This window comes from Pogona vitticeps, chromosome 6 (assembly GCF_051106095.1).
Source record: "Pogona vitticeps strain Pit_001003342236 chromosome 6, PviZW2.1, whole genome shotgun sequence".
In the NCBI taxonomy this organism is placed as follows: domain Eukaryota; kingdom Metazoa; phylum Chordata; class Lepidosauria; order Squamata; family Agamidae; genus Pogona; species Pogona vitticeps.
The window spans coordinates 110,577,333-110,598,463 of record NC_135788.1 but is presented as its reverse complement, the minus strand read 5'-3'; the positions used below and the strand labels follow the sequence as shown (position 1 = coordinate 110,598,463).

The following is a 21,131-nucleotide window of genomic DNA, read 5'->3' as shown; positions in this document are numbered from 1 at the left end:
GGTACGTGTGCCCTGAATAGAGATATATTTGTGCTTTACAAGGTAATGCTAACAAAAAAAATCCAGTCAATGCAAGTTAGAGCAATCAGTGAGTCACAGTGCAAAACAAAATACTGTACAAATAAATATAAACTCCAATCCAGTCAATGCAAGATCCAACCTACTTAGAAGCAACCGAGTCCCAGTTTGGGGCTGGAGGTGATTATATAAGCATTACAAGGTTGATGCTGTATATAAATGCCTCAAGGTATGTGTTGTTATAAGCTTGTAATTCTTAGGATTTGTCTAGACAGAATTCCACAGTGTCAAAAGTGCTATAGAATTCTAACTATATAATTTTGCTTCCCCTCATGAGGATTTTTTCTTGATTTTGCTTTCTTTAATCTATTGTGGGGAAAGGACTGAGCATGCTGAGGCATCTTAGAGCTTTGCTGGCTTTAACAAGTGACTAGGCAAGACCCCATTTTGTGAGATGATTGGTGGTTATATCATATATACATGAATTCAGAGGTCAGAGCTTTGCTCTCTTTTTTAACATGTTTGCATTACTTAGTACTGCAGGTAGTCAGTTGTATGAGGCATTATTGATGCTTAGCAGGCCAGGAAAATTCAACAAAATAATCCTTGCTTTCCTCCAGTATCCATTTTGATATTACAATTTGCAAATATTTACCACAATACAAAAGACGAAGAATGCTTCTGTTTACCACTTAGGATTGATAAGAGAATGGAATAAAAGCTGTAAAGAGCACTTCAAAATGCCCTAGCAGAAACAGCTTTGGAAAGAATCTAGAAAATATTACTCATTATACTTAAATGTAACTTTGTCACTGCTTGTTACATTAGTTTTACTTCATTTTGTGATAGCTTGTTACTCCTGAGTAACTAGGTGCATGTAACTGCTATTTGTAACTTTCCTTGGGCAAGATATAATGATGGGTAAACACATATTAACTGTAGCAGTGGTTCCCAACATTGGGTGCTCAAAAGTTCTTGGACATATCTCAGACGTTTTCACCACTAACTGTGCTGACCAAGATTTTGCTGAAAGTTGTAGTCCAAGAACATTCAGAGACCCAAGGTTAGGAACCACTGAACTATAGGTTTGAAGATTTCAGGCATGCAATGTGAACATGTGAACCTGCCTTATACTTCTGAAATCACTTGTCTTTCTACCCTTGTATTGTCTTGAAGAGTAGTAGTTTACTAGTGTCCTTGCAAATTATTTATCTTACTTTTTAATGTTTAACTGGACTTAGCTGAAGCTAAATGTAGTGAGTGTTTGCAGCTTGGCTAGCAATTAAGATGTAAGGAAACTTAGGGTGATCTTTGGCAGAGCCTGTCTCCCAATTAACCCACCTCACAAGGTTTATCTGAAGATAAAAATGATGCATGTCAGAGAGAAACTATATGCTCTGAAGGAATCCCTTGAAAGAAGAAGAGAATTCTAAAACTCATATAAGGCCAGGACACGGACTTACCTGGTCCCACGTTGAGGCCAAAGCAGTAGCTGGGATCCCACTGGAAGCAGCTGAGAAAAGAAGATGGAAGCTGCCACGTGGCAAGTGGTGAAGAAGGGTCTGGGAAAGCCCGTGCCGGGCCAAAGACACAACCCCCTTCGAGGATTGGCTGGGCAAGGCAATGGGCATAGGGTTGCCTGCCAGCAGACCTGAAGGACAGGGTTTTCAGTCCGGTCCACCAGCACGTTTAAAAAGGAGGGTGAGCTGAGGCATAGAACCTCGGTTTGCTGAAAATCAAGCCCCCCCTCCCTTCCCACCCCATAACTGGTACCATGTTTCCACAAAAATAAGACAGGGTCTTATATTCATTTTTGCTCAAAAAAAAAGCACTAGGGCTTATTTTCAGGGGATGTTTTATTTTTTTTGTATGTACAACAATCTACATGTATTCAAATACAGTCATGTCATCTGGTTGCTGTACAGTGGCGGAGGACAGGCTTTCTCTTAATGAGGGCACACTTTAAAAAAACATTGCAACTTAGTGACACATTCTGTTTTAGATTGTGGTTCTTATGAAGCTTCTAGATATGCAAAGCACAACTCATTTCTCTGCATGTCTTCCCAAAGATAAGTCCTGATGCAATAGCTTGCATGCTTTCAAAGCACCACTAAATTCTTTCCACTTAAACTTTAAATACTTTCTTCTTTAATCCTAATATGTACTCTCAATTGAATTCTGATTTATGGTGACCCTTTTCAGGGTTTTCCAGGCAGGGAACTCGCAACTTCCTGCTCCACAGCTGACTGAGCTATCCAGAAAACTTCCTGTTCTTTATGTGATTTTAAAATTTAAGAGACTTGTTGAAAATTTAAATTCCCCTAAATAGCTCCTATGTCCTTATCAGAGGTAAGAAATAATTTCTTAGCTCTAAATAAAGTCTCTCAGCTTGGATTGCTGTAGCAGCAGTCTTTTTACTGCAGTGAGCTGATCACTTGGTCTGCAGGGAAAATTGGATTGGGTATGCACAGGGGTCACATGAGCTCTGTAGACAGTTGGTAGTGCTCTTATTTTTTGAAGGACTGATGGCATCCAGTTGACCCTATGGACCTTGTCCTGTCGGATTAGCTGTGGGTCATTATTCTAGACTAAACAAGAATCCTAGACCACAGAGTCTTGTCTCCCACAGATATTTGTATGATTTGCCATTCCCTTTTCCTTTGGACTATTAACTTCCCATATATTTTGGTAACATACTGTAGATATCATGATAGAGCAATAAAGTGTCCTGAAATATTCAGCAAGATGAAGGAAAGCTAATGTCTATGGATTAGGGGCTAGATTATACAGTATAATGAAACCAAACAAAAAATAGTGACAGTCGTGGGACATTTGACTATTTAGTTAAATAATCTGAAACAAGACTCAGCTGGAAAAACCCATTTTTCAATGCTGGGATTTAGCATAGGAATGTATAAGCTAATACTGTAACTCATAGGGTGCCTCTGAGCATGTGTGACTAACTTATTTTTTGCACTTGTAGCTTTAAAGTGGATATGTACAACCAGGATTTTTAGGCATGTGTGATTGCCAGGCTGTTGTCTATAGTTTGAGCATACATTTTGACCTAATCTAGAGTAGTCAGAGGCAGCCATCTTGGTAAAAAGAGTTGTGGAAACTGTTGCAGAATTTTGAATTTCTGATAAAATTCCCTTTTGGCACTCCATAGAAATACAGAGATTTAGAAACGAGAAGAGCTACGAGCTCCCTAGAGTCCACCCCTTTCTCATTAACTGACACTTAGTCTCCATAACTCACTCTGAGACATTTGTATGAGAAAGAATAAAAAAGTCTCTTTACTTACAGTTGCTTGAAATTATAGACTTATGTATACTTTCTTTACTTCACACATACTTGCAATCAACACCAATTAACTAACTGCCACTAACCAACCAAAGAGAGGATTAGAGAAGACTGAACAGAAAGGTGGGACTCTCTTTGAATTCAAAGGCTAGAAGGAATAATTGGTTAGTGCTGGATAGAGATGCAATCACAGCCCAGAAAAGTCGATCCAAGTCACACAAACCACAGACAGTATGTGAGGTTGTAAATAAAACTCCAACAGAAACCATTCCCTTGACTAAAACCTAATTATTTTGTGGTTGTTTAGTCGTGAAGTCATGTCTGACTCTTCGTGACCCCGTGGACCAAAGCACACCAGGCCCTCCTGTCTTCCACTGCCTCCTGGAGTTTAGTCAAAGTCATGTTGGTAGCTTCGATGACACTGTCCAACCATCTCATCCTTTGTCGTCCACTTCTCTTTCTTTCACACTTTCCCAACATCAGGGTCTTTTCCAGGAAGCCTTCTCTTTTCATGAGATGGCCAAAGCTTCAGGATCTGTCCTTCCAGTGAGCAGTCAGGGTTGATTTCCTTCAGAATGGATAGGCTTGTTCTCCTTACAGTCCAGGGGACTCTCAAGGGCCTCTTACAGCACCACAATTCAAAAGCATCACTTCTTTGGTGGTCAGCCTTCTTTATGGTCCATCTCTCACTTCCATACATCGCTACTGGAAAACCATAGTTTTGACTATGTGGACCTTTGTCGGCATGGTGATGTCTGTGCTTTTTAAGATGCTGTCTAATTTTGTCATTGCTTTCCTCCCAAGAAGCAGGTGTCTTTTAATTTCGTGGCTGCTGTCACCATCTGCTGTGATCATGGAGCCCTAGCAAGTAAAATCTGTCACTGCCTCCATATCTTCCCCTTCTATTTGCCAGGAGGTGATGGGACCAGTGGCCACGATCTTAGTTTTTTTGATGTTGAGCTTCAGACCATTTGTTGCACTCTCCTCTTTCACCCTCATTAAGAGGTTCTTTAATTCCTCTTCACTTTCTGCCATCAGAGTAGTATCATCTGCATATCTGAGGTTGTTGATATTTCTTCCGGCAATCTTAATTCCGGTTTGGGATTCATCCAGTCCTGCCTTTCACATGATGTATTCTGCATATAAGTTAAATAAGCAGGGAGACAATATACAGCCTTGTCGTTCTCCTTTCCCAATTTTGAACCAATCAGTTGTTCCATATCCAGTTCTAACTGTTGCTTCCTGTGCCATGTATAGATTTCTCAGGAGACAGATAAGGTGGTCAGGCAGTCCCATTTGGGAGTCGTTGGTCTCTAGTTTCTCTGCCCCTTTGAAATCTAGCTTGTACTTCTGGAGTTCTCCGTCCACATACTGCTGAAGCCTACCTTGTAGGATTTTGACCATAACCTTGCCTGCATGTGAAATGAGTGTGAAATAATTACTAGACAGACAGAAGATATATTATTATGCCATAATTTGAAGAAGAAATTCCAGTGAGGGCTGAGTCTTTTTTTTTTTTTTTTTGCCAACCTCCAGGTCTAGAAACTTACATAATAGTTTAGTGTATTCAAGAGAGATAAGTAAAATGCCTGTCACACCTTTGAGAACTGATTTCACTTATCTCTCTTGAGCATTAAAGATCTAAGAATGATTGAATTAAAGAAAAGTGGATTAGGATCTGCAGGTATATCTCTGGGTGATTTGCAGTAAATTGATGTGGGTTTCTGATGGTTGATTGCCTAGAAATAGCAGCAACTAAAAAGTTTTCTCTCCTAATTTGGTTTTCTGGGGAAAATGCTTGGGAAAATCAGAAATGCATTTTTGTATGAAAGCACTTGAGAATTTCATGTTGGCTGGAGTGATCTGGAAATTCTAGTAAAAAAGGGAACTACTGCAAGTTCTGCAGCTGATCTAAGCAAATATGAAAATGGAAGCACAATGAACTGAGAAATACAGCATTGTGTTTTGAACTACCTTCTTTTTAAGTGAAATTTAAGGGAGCCATATAGTCAATACAAAATACAAATGCAAGAATAAGCAATATCCTTACAGACCATCTTAAAAATAATCGTACAATCTGCAAGCTTTAATGGTTCAGGACCATTCATTTCGTCAGGCATGTAGCAGTAGGAAGAGCCAAGTTCAAAAGTTAATGGCAAAATGGTTTTTGCCAGGAAAATTACTCTTAGATATAAAGTCAACAAGGTCTTGGAAAGATGGATGTCTTTCTTAGATGTAAGTCAGGAAAGATGCAGGCTGCATTAGGGCTGTTGTCTCAAAATTACAGTTGAGGTCAGTCTTCAAGGGCTGCAATTATTGAGTAGAGAAGTTGGGAACTAGTGTTACACAGAGATGTGTAAGCTTCAGTTCCTTTTTCGAGCTGCTTCTGTATTGGGGTTGAATAAGGAACTAGTCATAAACTTAAGTCTCCTGGGTGTTCCTACTGGTTCTGGGAAAGAGATAAGAAAAAACAAATGGAAACCATGTTTGTAAATTTGTGCTATCACTTACTGTTTCCTGATAATGCCAAGAATGTGACCAGGGAACGGTGAGGCTCTTGATTTCACTGCTACTTGAGAAAAATGGTTTGAATAAGCAGTCACGACCCTTGAGTGTTTCTGAGCTTTGTAATGAGCTGGATGAGGTTGAATAAGCTGAAATAAAATCTTGACTAGATGAAGGTATTCATAGTCAGTCGAAAATCAGATTCAAGAATTGGAATTTAAACTGTTCAAGAAGGGGTGGTGCTTCACCTGATAGACCACGTTTGTAGTCTGGGAGTACTCCTTATAGTCTGGGAATCCTGTTTGATTCTGCATTGCCTTGGCTTCCCAGGTGGTGAGAGTAAGGAAGAATGCCTTTGCACAGTTTTGTTTACTATGCCAGTTACAGCTGTGTTAAGATTTTCAGGAGAGAATCTTCTTAAAAATAGCAATAGTTGCAGAGGCCAACCTAAGGCAAGCTGTGCTGTTTATATATTGCACCATAGCAGATGAATCATAATCTGGGCCATTTATAAATTCATAATGCAGACTACACATTGCCCTCTCAGCGACCTGAACACTCAGTTTACTGACCTTGGAGGGATGGAAGGTTAATTCACCCCTGAGTGGGCAATCTGAGCCCATCAGGATTTAACTCAGGTTGTGAGCAGAATCTTGACTGCAGTATTGGAGTTTAACCACACACCACCTAAGCATGTGACTACATTAGCAAGCCTGATTAGATCATTATGTTGGCTTAATCCACAATCTCATCTGCAACAGCATTCAATTTAGGAGACCACACAAAGAGCCCAGGTTGTTTCAGGGCCAGTGTCCACACTGGCCTCTCAATCTGATGTCTCTTAGGCATCCTTTAGTCTCGAGAGACTATGGTAACGTGCTCTGTATGAGTGTCCTTTCCAGAGCACGAAGCCTGGGTAAAATAATATGGAGGATAGGCTGTTACCCAAGCAGAAAATCCCCCCTCTCCACGTCGCTGAAATAATCCAATGGAAAGGCAAGAGCCAATACAACTGGTTCATTTGAGCTATACCCATAGCCCCCCTACCTGTGCTACTGCCATCCTGCATATCTTTAGTTTTCTAAAGTTTTTTTTTTGTCTGCTGTCAAAGCCACTAGAATGGTTTAAGGATTGTATGGCAGTAGGAAAAGGGGACAGTTTTCCAGAGTTCTCCATACATATACAGACATACACACATAACATGGGAATACTGTAGTCTGATGGAGTTATTCTGAGTTGTTTCAATTTTATATTAATCTCTCTTTTTGCAGAGGTGATCTAGTGCTAAATTAGTTTAGCAATACAGTGATAAGGTGATCTAGCATTAGATTCAATCGTTTGTTTTTTTAAAAAATAAATTAAAAATACTATGGAGTGACTAGGGAGAAAGATCAAAGGGTGGGCATTCCCACTGTTCTAAAACATCAAACCCCAATGTTGCCATCCAGAGTCATCCCCCTCCTCCATTCCTTTTGTAGAATGAAACAAATGATCACATATGCAAATTGCTGTTTCAGTCATTGTGGTTAGAAAAACGTAGAAGGGGAGAAAGTCCAGATTGGAAAGAAAAAAGGATGGTTGATTTGTGTTGACCTTTAATGTCATCTGATCATTAAAAATACTTCAAATTCACCTGTGCCAATTCTGGGGCAATTCATGCCTTTTAGCATGGAGTTGCATGCTAACAGGCACATAGGGGAGAGTTTTATACTTTGTGGATCCAGACTGTGGAAAGCATTCCTGTCATAGTTGTGATCAATTGTTATTTTCACTGTTTTTAGAAACACATCCTTTATAACTGGCATATAGTGTTTAATCTGCTGTGTTGTTTTTCCTTGTGTACATGGTTGACTTTAAGGTTTTTATGGTGGCCATGGTTTTACTTCATTTTAATGTTTTTATTGTTAAATTTGGTTTTATAGTACTTTTTTTTTAATTTTTAATGATGTTAATAAGCTGCCTTGAACACTAGTTTGCTGTGGAGGGATAGAGTATGAATGTAAAAATAAATAAAATAAATACCCACTATCAGTAACAATAATGTTTAATGTTGCATAGTTTTAACCCATACAGTATTTTCCCCCTTACAAAATGGAGGTAAGAATTGCTTTTGTTTCCTTCTGATTCCGTAACAGGCATACGTATGTTAAAGCTTTCCCTTTTTGCTCTGTCGCCCACCTCATTCTGGATTATTAATTGAACAAGGGTGGATGAGTGTCTAGATACTTTCTGAGTCGAGTGGGATAATCTGTCATGACTCCGGTGGCTCCATAACTAAAGGCTTCCTCAAAATCTTTATCTTCATTCAGGACCCAAAGAAGGATCTGTATTAGGGGGTTAAAAAGAAGATGAGCTTAGTTGTCATCCTGAAAACAAAATTTCCTTCAAGTTTGGTCACTTATTATTTGTGGAAACATTGACCCCAATGGTGCAGGATGTTGTTACTTGGGGAAGAGTCACAACTGTATTACTCTGTAATCAGCAGGATGCTGGTGGTGAGGAGGATCACTTCCTGATAAGGTAAAGTCACTATGAACGTGTTACCAATTTTAAGAGTACATCTAAGAATCAGATATCTGGGAACAAGTATCAATAGGTTGTCAGGTTTGAGGTAGGAAATCATTGGTTTAAATTTTATCTCAGCTGTGACCTGGAGGTTGCAGTTTGTTGGATGCTTATTAAGAAGTAAACACAACACAAACCGTTGTCTCCGAGCCTCCGGTCTGCATTTGCAATATGGATGCGAGCTACTTTGTAAGGTTGTACATATGGTTGCAGTAATACAGTATAGGCAAAACAAGAAGAGCTGAATACTGTGTTACAGAAAAAATAATTTGGCAGTATTGTGGAAAACTTTTGTGGGTCAGATAAAATTAGCTTATATAGAAGTACAAACCTTTTTCTCCAGGATTGCTATTTTTTATTCATTCACTCATTACAGAGCAACCAGAGCAACGTTGTTGCTATCCTGTTTCATTTCAGTCTTTTCTCAGTTGTCTCTCCCCCTCCTTTTAAAGGAAAGACTTGATTTGTGATGACAAGTGATTTAAAACAACAACAAGCCTTGTTGTGTAGTTATTGTGCCAACCAGTCCAGTGAGGACAAGCAAATGCTAATGACTCAGCTGGCAGTAACCAGTGAAAAAGCAAAAAACCTGCAGCCAGTATGCACCATGTCTCTATGTATTACTTGCTTTCTTAGTCCAGAGTTTGGTGGGTTCGATTCAGGAAGAGTTTATGTCATAATCAGTTTGTTATTCTGCCACAAAATTATTTTGATAAGGGATATATTAAGGATTCTCAGTGTGGTGTAATGGATAGAGTGAAAGCCTAGGACTCTGGAGAACAGGATTCAGCCCCATGGAAACTCACTGCAGAAGCTGAACTGGTAAAACCTCTCCTTAAGTATCTCAGTTACCTTGAAGGCTCTAGTAGGGTCACTAGAAGTCTGTTTCGACTTGACAGCATAAAACACACAGAGGATATATTATCTTCCCAAGAGGCTTGAAGTAGGGAGGCAGCAGTGTACAGGCATGTACAGTACTGAAACTTTAAAATCATGTTTCCTGGGACAGGGGAAGCCTAAAGTGAGAGCATAATTTGTTCAGTCTGACTTTAAGGATTGTCAGATACATGACCATGAACTGTATAGCTGTTTATCATACACTTAGAAATTGTGTTGTTTTATGTTGGTAAGTCATTTCTTATGTATGCTAACTCTAATATGGGCTTTGAGTTATGTAAGACATTAAAAGAGTGATTTATCATTGCCACATTCCCTCTGTGTGCTTCCATGGTAGAGTGGAGATTTGAATCCAAGTCTCCGGTGTCCTAGTCTGCCTCTCTATCCACTATATAACAACTGGCTTATTTAGGAATACAATTCTTATTTATTTACAGTATATCTCTATTCTTGAGAGAAAGACAGGCACTGATATACAAATGTAAATTATAATTGCAACTCTTTTCTTTTGTCTTCCTAACCCACATCCAAAGGTGTTGAAAGGGCAGCTAAAACCAGTTCAGCTGAAATTTATCTCAGCCACAAGAAGCCAGGCTACCAGGAACCCTTTTGTAACTCTTCTAGCTCAGACTCAAGCTTTGGGAATTTCCTGGGAGTAGAGACTGTAATCCTCCCTTCACTGTGTCTTGATTTATCAGCTCCCTCTAACGTACCTGTATTCCTCTATCTTCCAAGTGCTTGAAAAGTTTTTTTCTCATTGTCACCCTGTTTGAGAAGGAATAAGCAAGATGAAAAAGATTTACAAGACATGAGTACAATCCTAGCCCTTCTTTTCTGCTTGTACTGTAATATATATACTAACACCAACTCCAACATGAAGAAGAAGAAAAAAGAGGGGCGAAATGTTTGGTGATGTTTTAGCAACAGTTTTGTGATGGCCACAGTGGGAGACTCATGATTTGGCCGAAAGAGTCAACAGGTATGGTTTGTAGGTGTCATTAACCACCTTGACCTACACATACATACTTGATAGGTTTCCAGAAATAAAGGGAAAGAGATAGAGATAAATAAGGTGATGAAATATGCTTTGAGGTTTGGTAGTGGGTCAGGATACTGAGCAAAGAAAGCAATGTTTACTGTCACTCACTTGAAGGCAAATTTTGCCAGCAGTGCTCCAAATCTGCCTTTTTTCACTGGAAAATAGGTCCTATGATTGAACAAAATTAGAAAGTGGTGAAATTGCTTTCATGCCACCAAGAAATCCTCACTTCTTCCAGTTCCTTCCTCTGAGCTAGTGGATCTCGTCTTCCTCTAAACACACTCCTGTACCATTTCTTCATTCCACAAAACATTAATTTTACTCCCTTGTCAAACCTTATATAGAAAAAACATAAAATATAACCCAGGTGCAGAGGCAGTACCATTTAAAGGCATTTTAATCCAACTGTCAATGTGGTGGAAAACATGGATGTTTGCTGTAGTACGTCAGACGGAAACCACAAAAAAGTTACTTGACTTGGTGTTCATAACTGCATTGGTGGCCTTGATTTCTCTTGCTACCCAAAGTACTGTATTGTTTGTAAGTTCCCAGGACCTAGTAATGCAGTGTGCAGTAGATGGTGCTTTAGCAGATCTCTAGTGCCAAGAAATGTGTAGTTTGGCAGTGACAGAAAGATTCCAAATCTCTTCTTCGCATTAGGGTGAAGAAGATACAGTATGCTTATTTACATTTATTTTTTTCCTGAATTTGTATATACTGAGCAGCAGTGCGAGGAAAACTTGTCCTCCCGCCCGCTGCCTGGGGTGGCCAGCCAAGCAAAGAGATGGCGGAGCTACTTCCCTGATTGGCAAGAAGAACGGGAGGCTGGTGGCGCGATGAAGCATGAGTGGACGGGCCAGTTCCAAGGGCCAGACTCATATTAGGCACACCTGGGACAGTGATGGTCGTATTCAGTTATGAATATCCACATCTCAATAAAGACTTAACTCTGTTGCACTATATCTCTTATAATTTCTTTTTTAAAAAACTTTTCTTTGCCTCACCTTAAAGGGCTAATTGAGAAATCACCAACCGTTGAATCCATGGCTTTGGCTGCAGGCTGATTTTCAATGGCCCCTTGCTTATTAAGCCACTTTGCAATATTGGTAGGAGACATTTCTGTATAAATCTTGATTAGATTATTCTAATCAAGCCCGACTATTCCCAAGTGGCAAAAAGCTTGACCATTGCTCCTAGTGTAGCTGTACCTTTACTTTTTCTACTTAAAAATGCAGCTAGAGTGATTCGTTTTAAAAAAAAAAACTACAGAAAAGGCTAGATTTGTATGTTAAGGGAGGGATGGTGAGACTGGACTAAATCTGTCACATTGTTGTTTTCTGCCTTGTGCTCTGCTAATGAAAGGAAAAACAAAATTCCTAATATAAAACCTTTTACCAAAAGTTCCCAATACTAATAAGGAGGCATGTGTGGGCTTGACAGAGCCCTGGATATGTTAAACCTTTTTTTAAATCTAGTGAAAATAACATTGGGGATGTGTGGGCAGAAACCTACAAAGAAAAGCAACCCAAAGAAGACTGAATGTCCTTAGGGGCATTGGTGGTTGGAAATAAAGACAGAATGGAGTGTGCTAGACCAACTAAAGCAGCGAAACAGAACTCCATGTTGAAGCGTTTGGTTTCCAGGTCCATTTGTCAAGGCTAATACCCATAGTTAGGCACATACTTCATGAGCTCTCATTTTTACTTTTAGTTTTGGCCTGTTTCTCTGGGACTATGACCGGCTGTTAGTTTCAGACAAGGATGGCTATGAGGTAGATGTGGAGGGTGATTGGCCATCTTATGCACCCATTTCCCAAAGTGGGCAGCCGGCAAGTCTTGTTGACATGGTTACCTCACTTTTCACACTGTGCTTTTCATGGTAATAGAGCACATGTGGTTCTTTGGCTTCCAGGTGCTGATCTGTACTCTAGGAATGCTCTACATTTCTCTCTGTCACCACCACCACCACCGCCCCATGCAGCTGTCACCTGTTCATGATGGAAGGCAGCACAAATTCAAGGAACGATTCTTTCAGGGGCAAAAAGGGCAGGAGTCCCACATAGTAGAGAAGGAGGATTAAAATACCACGTTTCAGAGAAAAGATATATGGCATCTCTGTGTTCTGCAGGATGAGAGAATAGAGGAGAAATTATTTTCTGTTACATAACGTGTTTCCCCCAAAATAAGTCTTATTTTAATTTTTGCTTCAAAAATGCATAAGGGCTCGTTTTAAGGGGATATTTTATTTTTTTCATGTATACCAATCTACGTTTATTCAAATACAGTCATGTCATCTTCTTCTGGTTGCTGCACAATAGCAGAGGGCGGGGTTTCACTTGACTGGGGTTTATTTTTAGGGTAGGGCTTATATTACGAGCATTCTGAAAAATCACACTAGGGCTTATTTTCAGGTTAGGTCTTTTTGGGGAAACAGGGTAGTATGGGGACTGTAATATCTTGACTTGCATTAGGAACATGTCTGAATTGGCTCCAGGCACCCAGCAGACTTTTGCAGGTCCTCACTCTCTGGACCCTCTGTATGCCTGTCTTCCCACCATATATGTGACCCTATCATGGGGGGAAAGGGTTGCCTTCTTTCCTTGGGAAGAAATAGGTGAGTAATTTACATTGATTCTGAACATTTAAAACATTTTGATCATGATACCTTCCTATAAAGAAATGTAGGAAATGCAAGAGCGTGAGAATCCTCTGTCGGAAATCCCTATCCCTTTCACAGAGGTACAACATTCCTCAGGTGAAAACATCATAACTTAGCAAGTTTGAAACTATGAAGTATGCAGTATAAACAAAGAAGGCTTAAGAAGCTAATTGAGCGATTAGAAACAACAGGAAGGTGTCTCTCAGACATGCCCTGATTTGTTTATTATGGTATGTGGGATATTTCTTTCTTTTTCGGCTATATAAAGAGTCCTGTGTAGTACGAAAGTCTGAAGACTCTTCTATGGATATTTTGTCCAATAAAAAGTATTGCTTTATTTATCAATGCCTGTGAAACATTGCCTGAGTATCTGGTAGCCATAATGGTGGCAGAAGATGATTAATACATACAGCTGCACAACATTTCTTCAGGACTCCTCCCTCAAAGGATGCCCAGATGCTTATATGAGAACGCTCATATTGCCGGACAAGATCTGCTACCTGTGTCCAAGAGAAGAAGACAGGGTAGGGCCACCATTTTTATTTTTTATTTTTTGTTAATAGTAATACACAATAGTGTGACATCTAACAAAAGCAAAAAAAAAATCAGCTAACCAAAGTTTTTATTTTTAAGGAACATTGATTTTTCATAGTAAGTTAAACAGTAGAAACTGAGCAGAAGTCTGAGGTTTGAAAAGATTTGGCAGATGGTCTCTAGAATTACTGCTCATTTGACACAAGCTAAATTTGTGTATCAGTGTATATTATAGAGATACGTAATTAAGCCTTTCAGACTTTCAGCTCAATTTTTAGTAGGCAATAATTTCAAAGACCATTATTCTTTGTGAGAATATTCTTAGGAGGGTTAACCAAGTTAATCTGCTCCGGTAAGAACAGTAAAGTTTCTTGTGACATTTTAGGTGAGCTCAGAATCCTAAGAGAAGGGTCAAGGTCCTGTGACAAATCATATATAGACTTTTTCTGAAATAATATGCCTGATATTCCCGAAAATGTTTTGAGAAGCCTAGATTACTACAGAAATAGAATTTCACTGGGAGATCTGTCTCTGCCTTATTTTCTGGAGCCTATGTGTGTGACTGAATTATATGAATGGGAGAACAAGTGGAGTAGTGATGCTGGAGGAGAGCTTTGTAGATAGCCTGGAGAGCCAGAAAGATGAACAAGTGGTTCTAAATCAAATCAAGTGTGAACTGTCTCTGGGGGCAAAAATGTTGAAACTGAGGCTCTCCTACTTTGGGCACACCATAAGAAGACAAGATTCTCTGGAAGAGACAATAATGCTGGGAGAGGTTGAAGACAGCAAGAAAAGAGGGAGACCCAATATGAAATGGATTAATTCCCAAAAGGAAGCTACAAGCTTGAGTTAGCAAGAGCTGAGCAGGACAGGACATTTTGGAGATTGTTGATTCATAAAGTCACCATAGGTCAGCAGTATAAGGGTCCCTTATACTACTTAGGTCAGAGGTCACTTGATGGCATATGATAAGAACAACAGTATGGCCATTTGAGTCTCTTCCCGAAAAACCAAAGTGGAAGTTTAAAACACCTTAAAGATTAACACAGTGGCACCTGCTTTTACACCCTTCCAGAAGATCTATCGTCATTTATCTGGGGCTTCTATGCTAGGAATATTTATAACACAATAAATCTGTTACACTTTAAAGTGCCATTAAGACTCCTTTTTATGGATGGAAGCATGAAAATTTAAGAGGTGCATGAAAGACAGCAAGACTCATTTTGGCTGGGTGGAGAGAATCCACTACAAGATACAATGGTGAGTTTCATCCCCTAACTATAGTAAGGGGAGGCACTGCCAGAGACTGAACACTCAAAAGGGAAAGTGGCGAAATCTATAGAGTTATCTGATGGGAATGTTAGAAGGAAAATGAGCTTACCTTATATATGAGTTCATCATTGTCCTGTTTAATTTCAATATTGATAGGTACACCAGGGAATTTCTGGAAAACCTCTTCCAGCCTTGGAATTCGATGATCGTTGCCATGGGAGAAGCAACCTATTGAAAAGGGGGAGGTGGGATGACCAAGGAGGACCAGAGCATCTTGGCTGGAAAAGAACCCCACTGAATCTTTTGCTGATTTCTTGCAGTGCCATTTACCATGAAGTAACTTATTTCTACTCACCTGGTGAAAAGGTCACCTCCAGAGAGTCTTTATATGGTGGCAGATCCTATGGGACACAATGAAGGCAACCAGATCAACTCTGGTCTCTTGATGAGATGTAGGATTAAGTGGCTGAGAATGGGTGCATGTGTTTTATGGATCGAGGCAAGACCTCTTGTATTTTTAGGCTATAGGTTCCAAGATATAGGCATGATGTCAGAGATAACAGTCTGCAGGCATGCGATATAACCCCCTTGTGGAAACAAAGCTTATTTCAGTATGGGCAGGGCTTGGGTGGGAAACAGAGTGAGAACTCCACATGCGCTGAGTTTCATCATAGCAGAAACATGGGATATCCCTGTTAACAAAACCCATAAATAAGAGAAGCAGGCTGAATTGGGAACTAGAATCTCAAGGGTCCTCACCACATAGTCTGTTTTGCTGATCTCGATGTTGTGCCCTGTCTGCCGTTCGAGATTATCGTCATGGGACACAACCACAACCCCGTCTCTTGTCATAAGGCAGTCAATTTCCAGCAGATTTGTCCCTTGGCTCAATGCACTGGGAAGGGGGAAAGTGAGGAAAACATAAGAGGCTGGATGGAATCAGCATCAGCTCAAGGTGGGCCAAAGGGTAGTGGGATGGCATCACTTACTGGCTAAAGGCTTCCAACGTGTTCTCAATTCGTTCTCCGCTGCCTGGGGAAGAAACAGGGTTGTTGATAAGGCAGGCCCTGAAGCGCCCAACGTTTGATCTTATTTTCCCTTTCAGTGAAGTGAAGTACCTGTGCTCTTGGCTTTAGGAATGCAGCAATATGAGTCCAAATAACTAGAGCAGAAAAAAGTATACACAACCCGCAGGCCAGAGGGAGAGTCTGGGGGAAAAAAAATCTGGGACTGATTTTTCCCTCTTGGCGTTACTACTTTACTTTCAAACTACAACATACCACCTCTCCTTTCCAAGCTGTGTAAAGGATCCTTATGCCAAATCCCCAAATAATGGAATAGAGACTCACCACCTCTGTGGGAAACGTGTCGGCATCGAACAGGAAACCTCTTTGGTTTGTGGAGCAAATGTGGCTTCTTCAGCAGGCAATGAGAGGCTAGTGCATAGATCCCAATGGCAGGGACCCCAAATAAGAGTATGTGGTAGCCCATTGTGCTACTGGTAGAGGCAGTTATCTGGAAGTCCCAGGCTTGTGGGTTATAGCAGGAAAGAATGGTCTGAAGCCTGAACACCTAGGTTTTCTGAAAACGGTGATGTTCATGGATTATGAGCAGAAGAGGAAAAGCAGAGTGAGCAACAGGTTCTTCAGATCCTCTGGAAAGAGACTGGCATCAGTAGATGAAATCGAGTAGAATTGGATCCCTGAATTCCTGGGTCCTCGGTCAGGTGCAATATGTGGTGAGTATAGAGAACGTTGCCATCCCCTCCAGGAACAGCTGGATCAGCAGGTTCATGTGGTTTCTGAAGTACAAGAGAAGGAAGAAGGGTGTGTAAAAGGGTGTAGAGGATACAGAAACCTATCCCTCCCCTTTGCCTGCCCGAACCTCCTCAGTCTTCACCTTGCACCTGTTCATTCGCATGAATGACAGTATTTGTCATAAGTACACGCACAATTAAGTTGCGTTCTTGTCCCTCCCTCCTCCTGGCAACCTGCACAGCTTAAACCCTTGCCACTCCCAGAGGATAAAGATCAATTTTCTTGGCAGCAATAAACCAAGATGTCCTCTTGGTCCTTCCTGCTTGGAACCACTTGACCTCATTCCTCTGATAGAGAGACCAGGAAACTTGTGTCCTTAAACAGGACAAATTTCCAGAGTGCTCCTAAATCCTCACTTCTCCTTAAGCCAATAGTTCTCAGACATCGTAGTAGAAGCCAAACAAGGCAGCCGGCCAGTGAGGAATTTCCTTCTAATGTGAATAACAGCTTCATGAAAGGTTTTGGCTTCCCCCCCCCCCCCCGAAAAATAATGGAGCAGGAAAAAGTTAAATTCCTTCAGATTGTATTATGTATCAGTGAAACACCTCCCTCCCTTTCCACCTGATGCAATTTTCCTTTTAAAATACTCACTGGTATCCAGCTGTAGTTTGGGTCTAAGAGAGGAAGGGATCAATGTTACTTCTGTCCTTTGTTATTGTGCCACCTTTTTGGCAGCTGACTATGATATATTTGAGTCTGGCTGAGACAAGATAAATTTCATCCCTAGCTGCTTGTAGTGAAAAGGAGAGGATCCGTGTTTCTGTCTAATCGTCCAGCCTTTTCTGCAGGGTCAGAAAGAAATTGCTTTATTGCTTTTTTTCCACCCAAATCTTTTTTCTGTCAACTCATTTATGTGAGCTGGATGTGTTGTGTGTGCCTGTGCACACGCGCAGTTCACTGATCAATGCATCACTGTCAGAAGAACACAAACCTGCCTTCTTAAAGGAGGCAGTGGATACAGCATTCTTAGAGAAATCAGTATTCGGTGGTGATTATCATGATAATTGTAGGATAATCTCCAGAGTGCAATTTTGGAGAGAGAAGAAAGTGGATTGAGAGACATTTATAGATGAAGCTGACTCTTGTTATCTGTTTCAGCCCACTTTCAGGTTTGATTTTTCAGACTGAAATGCCTTCTGATTTTTAAATCTATGTATTTGATTTATTTCTCTTAACTTATGTTCCACCCTTCAACAAATTGGTTCCAGGGTTGTTCACAAGGGAATAAAAAATAAAAACATAACAAATCAGAATAAAAACAAGTAATAAATAACACACACTTGCCAACAACTGGCAATTAAAAGTGGCTCATTGAAATGGTTAAGAACCAAAACATAAAAAGCCTGGTAGAAAAACGCTCTCTTTTTTATTTTTAGTGAAACTGATAGCAAAAGAACCAGGCAAGCCTCCTTGGGTTAGTAATTACACAACCAAGCGATACTGAGGGAGAGTGACTCTGGACTGTACCTTAAGCAGTAGCGAACCTACGTTTTTTTGGGCCCTGAAACTTGAACTGTTATGGGGACTCCTTGGCAACCAGCAACAAGGACTGGGTAACCATTGTTATCTTCTTCAGTGGGGTTGTTCCACAACAGATCACCACAATTCTTTTTTACAAACTTAACCAATACGTAAAATTTTTAAGCAATGTGGACTTAGAAGTAGCTTCTAGAGCCCCTCCGGGATTAGTGGCTCTGAAGCTTATGCTTCATTAATTTCATAGCAGATCCATCCCTGTCTCCAGTCAAGGTTAGGAGGAAGGGTAGTATTTTTTACTTGTTCCCATGAGCAATGCTCTATGAAGATCCTCAAGAATCAGTCTTGTCTCCTGTGCTTTTTAAACATCCATATTAACTAATGGAGGTGTTCCTTGGTGTGTTGTCATATCAGAGGGCTAATGACATCCAGACCCAATTCTAATTATATCCCTAAACAATTGCTTTGATTCAGTAATTGATTGATAGATGTGAATTAGAACATGATAATGACCAGTTGGCTGAGGAAATCTGGTTTGGACAGGGATCGCGCTCCCTCAAAGCATGAGGTCTATAAGCTTGGAGGCATTCAGAAATTAAGCTGGTGTTTCTAATTCAGTGCCTTCATCTTAGACTTTGGTAATGCACTCTACGTAAAGTTGCCCTTGAAGATTGTTTAGAACAAAATGGTGCTTAGGTCACAGCCATTTTTATGGATGCAACACTAAAATCTACTAGGATCCAGGACTTTTCAGTTATGTCCTCAATATAGCAAAATACCCTTTCATAGGAAGTTTGTTCTTGACATTTGTTGCTTCTCAGACCCACTTTTTAAAAAAAGATTGCTCTGTCAGGGTTTGAAATTGTGAGACTCCGCCCACTCTACTCTTTTGATGGTTACTTTTAAAAAAGTTTTATTTGTTTTCTTTTAAAGGATTGTGCTTTGTTCTTAATGTTCTGAACCACTTTGTAAATTAGTATGGAAATGAGGGAAATATAGAAATTCCTCTTTGAGTTCCCAGCTAAGAAAAGGCAGCTCCTTTACATGGAATGTCCTTTGTGATAAAATTATCAACATTAGGTCCCAGTTTTACCCCCTTGGAAGATCTTCTTCAGTTCTGCACCTTCCCTCACATCTATTTGAGAAGTATTCCCCTTTTCTTCTTACCTAGCTACTTAACTATTGAATAGCTCAGTAGCTTAGGCATCTGGTTGGGAGTTCGATTCCCCACGGTGCCTCCTTGAGAGGGGTTGAACCTAATGATCCACAGGGTCCCTTCCAGCTCTGCAGTTCTAAGGCTATTATTTATTATATTTGCAGAGTGCCTCAGTTCCTTCTTTGTTGCCACTTGCCCTACTGCTTCCCCATCTGTCCTTTCTGTCCTCCTATTGTCCTTCCCTGATGATGTTTTGGCCAATTCGCTGCCTTAGGAGATAAAAAGGGAAATCCTTTAGTTGCCAAGGGAACCCAGTACAGCAGCATCTCGCAGTGGCAGTTGCCTAGCAACTGTGGGGCGCATGCTTGCCTTCACATCCTCACCCTAGCAAAATGGAAGGTCAGACCCAGAGTGACAGAGATGCTTATTCTCTTTCGGAGAAGGCACCAGCAATAAAAGCCCCCCACCTCAAACAACAGCAACAATGGTCCAGCTGCCTAATTGCTACCAATCTTTCCACAGATACCCTATCAGAAGTGTGTTTGTGTGTTTTGCTTGCTTGCCAAAGTGTGAAGACTTGTTAGATATTTTGCTTCTGTTACGTTCGTATTTGTTTCTTGGTTACAGCGTTGTTGCCTTTATAGGCTGAGCTTTTGTAACCTTGGAACACTAATGTAGAGAATGCTGTTTAAAAAGGTGTTTTGTAATGGTTTGTTTCAGAGATCAGAAAATAGTATTTTAGGAGATGTTACAAACTGTGCTGCTGAATCACACCAGAGCTCCACATAGTCTAGCACTGTGTCTCCTAAGAACGACCAATTGCTCTTGAGAAACTCAGAAGCAGTGCTTTATGGAGAAACAGTCCCTCCTGTTTTTCTTAGTAGCAAATATTTATAGGAAAGCTGACATCAAGATTACATTATTACCTGTTGTAGCTGATCACATATAATGGGTTCTTTAAAAAGCCTTATTCAGGTTGTTGTCAGACTTTGCCTTCTTTTTATTTGTCATGAGTAGAATACAGTACAAAAGATTCCCAGTGTGGTGTAGTGGATAAAGTGACAGTGACTGCTTGTAGGAATTACAACAATGTAATGTATGGGTGTAATATTCTAAGGTTTAAAATATGCTTCCAGTGCATTGTTATTGTAATTTTTACAGGTTGGTTAGTATTGTTATGCCCATATTGCAGATGATGAAGCTGAGAAAGGCTGTAATTTGCTTAAGGTCACCTGGTGCATTCAATCAAACAGAAGGTTTGAACTAAAAAAACCTTCTAATATATCTTTAAGCTGATAGATTTTAATACATCGGCTTTCCAGTATGGCGATTAATTTCCTAAGGAGCAGGATGAGACTTAATGAGTTGCAGTGTTCTGGAAACTTGGGCTTGAATAGATATGACACTTAATAAAATAAGTGTTTGATTATCAGATGACAGAGTATGTTAGCCATTGTTATGTGGTGTCAAGTCACTTCAGAGTTATGATGACCCTAATAGGGTTGTTAAGCTGCTTGTGATGTTCACAGAGTGGTTTAGCATTGCCATCCCCTTGTGAGTTTCCATAGCCAAGTGATTTCAGCTCAGGTTTCCTGATTCTTATTCCACTGCACTATCCATTACACCACACGGGCTACCTAGTGCTCTGGATGCCTGCCTGATGAATTGTTAGAAGATAAGGCTAGAAGGAGCTTTAGTCCTGTCTTGCATGTTACTTCTTGTATTCCCTGAAACTACGCTAAAAAAAAGACTTCCTAGTCATATATTTATTAATTTATTGTTGCCTTTATTAAACTACTGAAGATGATTTAACCTGGATTAGTTGTGGCCCATGGCTCCTTAATCATTTGAGAATGTGGAAAGCACAGTTAAAGTGTGATAAGATGGTTGA

General features: G+C 40.2%; 1 protein-coding gene across 3 annotated transcripts; it reads right to left on the bottom strand.

Moving 5' to 3' along the window:
• Nucleotides 1-7,854: 7,854 nt before the first annotated feature.
• GDPD3 (glycerophosphodiester phosphodiesterase domain containing 3) lies at nucleotides 7,855-17,483 on the bottom strand. 3 transcript variants are annotated; one of them, XM_020798797.3, is made up of 11 exons: nucleotides 17,200-17,483; nucleotides 16,141-16,592; nucleotides 15,781-15,823; nucleotides 15,551-15,686; nucleotides 15,147-15,192; nucleotides 14,901-15,019; nucleotides 13,396-13,485; nucleotides 12,315-12,448; nucleotides 10,436-10,495; nucleotides 10,002-10,053; nucleotides 7,855-8,150 (listed from the first exon to the last, which is right to left on the bottom strand). In XM_020798797.3, the coding sequence occupies exons 2-11, from the start codon at nucleotides 16,280-16,282 to the stop codon at nucleotides 8,019-8,021; spliced, it is 954 nt and encodes a 317-aa protein (XP_020654456.2). In that variant the 5' UTR covers nucleotides 16,283-16,592; nucleotides 17,200-17,483; the 3' UTR covers nucleotides 7,855-8,018. The 3 variants fall into 3 exon arrangements, with proteins under 3 accessions (XP_020654456.2, XP_072832906.1, XP_078233217.1); XM_072976805.2 differs by lacking the exon at nucleotides 17,200-17,483 and adding an exon at nucleotides 16,691-17,064; XM_078377091.1 differs by lacking the exon at nucleotides 13,396-13,485 and having other exon boundaries at nucleotides 17,200-17,450.
• Between the last annotated feature and the right edge of the window lie 3,648 nt (nucleotides 17,484-21,131).

Bases quoted from the DNA above. Each gene is read 5' to 3' on its own strand.
- GDPD3 (XM_020798797.3), bottom strand. From the start codon at position 16,282: ATGGGCTACCACATACTCTTATTTGGGGTCCCTGCCATTGGGATCTAT. The intron at 15,020-15,146 runs GTGAGTAGAAAT...CCTTTTCAATAG, and splicing joins GGAGGTGACCTTTTCACCAG to GTTGCTTCTCCCATGGCAAC. The intron at 12,449-13,395 runs GTATGTATTAAT...CTCATCCTGCAG, and splicing joins TGAAGAAATGTTGTGCAGCT to AACACAGAGATGCCATATAT.